This window comes from Cryptomeria japonica, chromosome 9, assembly GCF_030272615.1.
Source record: "Cryptomeria japonica chromosome 9, Sugi_1.0, whole genome shotgun sequence".
Classification (NCBI taxonomy): domain Eukaryota; kingdom Viridiplantae; phylum Streptophyta; class Pinopsida; order Cupressales; family Cupressaceae; genus Cryptomeria; species Cryptomeria japonica.
This window is the reverse complement of record NC_081413.1, coordinates 63443785-63446982: the sequence shown is the minus strand read 5'-3', so window position 1 is coordinate 63446982 and position 3198 is coordinate 63443785. Positions and strand designations below refer to the sequence as shown.

Here is a 3198-nt window from a genome sequence, read left to right as displayed (position 1 = left end):
ACCCCAAAAGTTGCTTCAAACATCACTGGCCAAAAGAAATTTCACTTTGGCTCAATTCATCCTTGGTAAGAGTCAGGAGGAGGAAACCATGGATGAGGACCTGGCAGAATGGATCTACAAAGACCCTATCAACAAAGAAATCCCAAAGGCTAAGCTTCCCACTTACAAATATGGTAAAGGCCTCACTATCATGGAAAGAATGGGTTATAATGGCTAGAGTGCTTTGGGACATTGCAAACAAAGATGACACGAGCCCTTACAACCCAAGTTGAAACCCAAAGATAAAACTAGAGTAGGTTTTCAAAAGGAGTCTCTTCCTAAGCTTAGATTCAAAGGAAAACCTAGCAAACCCATGTATCAGCTAGTTACTCCAAAGAGGCCATCCTTTATTATCTCTGTGACACCAACAACACCAACTGCACCAAAAAAATGGATAATCCCATCAGTAGCATCAGCACCATCAATTGCACCAACAAAACTTATAATCCCATTAGTACCATCAAAGCCATCAGCACCACCAACTGCACCAACAAAACTAATAATCCCATCAGTAGCATCAACACCACCAACTACACCAACAAAACTGATAATCCCATCAGTAGCATCAAAGCCATCAGTAACATCAACAACACCAATTATCCCATCAGTAGCACCAACTATAACAACAACACCGATACTCCCCATAGCAAAATCAACAACACCGATAACCCCATCAACAACACCAACAATCCCACCTCCAAAAGTGCAGAAACCCATGACCAATACACTCTTCAATTCAAAATACATCCCAACATGGTACAGTAATCGGATGTTAGAGAGTGATTCAGAGACACACTCGCATGAGTGGGAATAGGATTCAGTGAATCTAAATACTCCATACGAGAAAGACACATCACCTCCACCACCTCGTAAAGACATCCCAGTTTATGGAGAGGCATGGATTAAAACCTTTTGGGTTCCAGAGCAAGAAGCAACTTCCGGGTGAACTCACAATACTGGTTCCCACTTTTTACCAACTTTGACACTTATATGAATATTTTGAAAAAAACCTTCACTTTCCAACACCTATAACTTTTAAACCGTTAAGAATTTGAAGATGATATAAACTACTGATTTTTAACATCTTGTTTGTAGATTCTAAATATAATTTTTTCAAATTTGTTTGAATAAAATTTTATTGATTTTTCCATCTCCCTCAAAAAGTAGTTTTTTACAGCAAATAACATTTTTTAAGAGTGATGTGTATCCCGAAATGCATAATTTTTTTTTTATAAATGATAAAAACTTAATTCTTTTGAATTTTGGTTTGTAACATCAATACCCAGGGCATGCAGTTGGTTTGATAGTGATATGTTGAATATTTTTCATTTTATAAAGTTTTGAAGTTCGACTAATTATAATTTAGATATAGGTGTATGTTTGAACACATAACTTGTTCTATATATATCAAAATTCAATTTTGTTTTTTTTGTTAGAAAGAAAACATCAATAACTAGTGCATTGATATTTTTCAGAATTTTTTTGAATTAGTTTACTATTTTTCCCAATGCATTGAACAAAGAAGTTCATGTTCGGTGAAAAACCTACATTCATAAGAAATAAAATAAAAATATATTAATGAAATTAAATATATTAAAAGTTATACTATTTGGAAATCTTATAATAAGGACTAAATATTTTTAAAAAAAAAACTTTTAAATGAATTAGTTTGACTCCCCAAAAAATAATGTAAAATTGGTTTTTTATCAGCCTTTGATAGATGCAAAGGAGACTCCATTGCAAGTATGATTTAGAAGTAGAGAGGTTCTATCCAATAAATTTTTATCTAAGAGCCTTTTATTTAACTCTGTTCAATTAATTACTTAAAAGGGGACTTGTTAAAGCTTAAATCATTATATTTTTTAAAAAATGTATGATTTCAGCAAAAATCAGGACGTACCAAAAAGTGGGAACCAGCTTTGTGAGTTCACCCTTCCACAATCCCTACGTCAAACCCTACACCAAAATTTGACAAGGAGAGTACCATCGACGAACTTCACTCATCTATATTAACCTTCGCTAACGCCTCTTCTGAACTCAACTTAATCGATGAAGTCATGCCTATCATCCACCCCCAACTCATTGACTGGAACCATCCAAATCCCCCATGTCTTGATCACTTCCAAAATGATGAGGCAATCATAGACTTTTTAGAAATACGGGATAACATACCAAGCGGGGATCATAAATTTGGGTTTGCCATCGAACTTAATAGCGTAGCATACTTTGAGGCAGATGCCAAACCTTTCAGCTGCAAAAATATCACAATAAAACATGAATCTTATAGCGAAAACCCCACAGTGGCACTTGTTGATCCCAAAAAAGTAAAAATAAACAGTGTATCCAAAGGTGAAAACCTCTTAGCAGTGCCTGCGGATGAAAGGTTTGACATCCTCACCTCTAATACAAATCTAGAGAGATCGACGATCCTAATCGAAGAAACAAAAGAATTCAATGTGGGGACCCCTGAGACTCCTCACCAAATACATTTGGCATCTCTATTAACTGCAGAGGAACAACCAAAATTTGTGGAATTTTTCCAGAAGCCTCAAATCAACTTCACATGGTCTTATGCAGACATGCGTGGCTTAGATACTGATTTGGTCATGCATCACCTAACTGTAGCAGAAGGAGCTAAACTTGTTAAACAAAATCTCTGAAAGATGCACCCACAGATTGTTGTTCTTGTCAAAGTAGAACTCAAAAATCTCTTGGATGTTGGTTTCATCAGACCAATCGATTATGCGGATTGGATCTCCAATATTGTACCTATTGGTAAACCTAATGGGGAAATTTGTATCTCTACCGACTTCAGAGATTTGAACAAATCACACCCTAAAATGACTTCCCATTACCAAAAATCGACATGATTGTTGATCTCACAACGGGTCATGCAAATTGTTCTCTTATGGATGGCTTTTTAGGGTACAACCAGATCAAGATTGCTCGAAAGGATCAAAATAAAACTATTTTCACATGTCCATGGGGAACATGTTGTTGGAATGTGATGCCATTTCATCTGAAGAATGCAGGGGCAACATATCAAAGATCCATGACTACCATCTTTCACGATATCATGCACACCATAATGGGAGATTATGTTGATGATTTACTAGCTAAATCATTAACAAAAGAGGGTCATCTAGCAATACTGGGTAA

The 3198-nt window shown here is 35.9% G+C and overlaps 1 protein-coding gene across 1 annotated transcript; it reads right to left on the bottom strand.

Annotated features, from left to right (window-relative positions):
* Nucleotides 1-357: 357 nt before the first annotated feature.
* LOC131858276 (uncharacterized) lies at nt 358-756 on the bottom strand. Its single transcript, XM_059211468.1, has one exon. It carries the CDS (start codon nt 754-756, stop codon nt 358-360), a length of 399 nt encoding a protein of 132 aa, XP_059067451.1.
* Nucleotides 757-3198: the final 2442 nt, after the last annotated feature.

What these genes read in the sequence shown, in the direction of transcription:
- LOC131858276 (XM_059211468.1), bottom strand. Translation starts at nt 756, where the DNA reads ATGGGTTTCTGCACTTTTGGAGGTGGGATTGTTGGTGTTGTTGATGGG.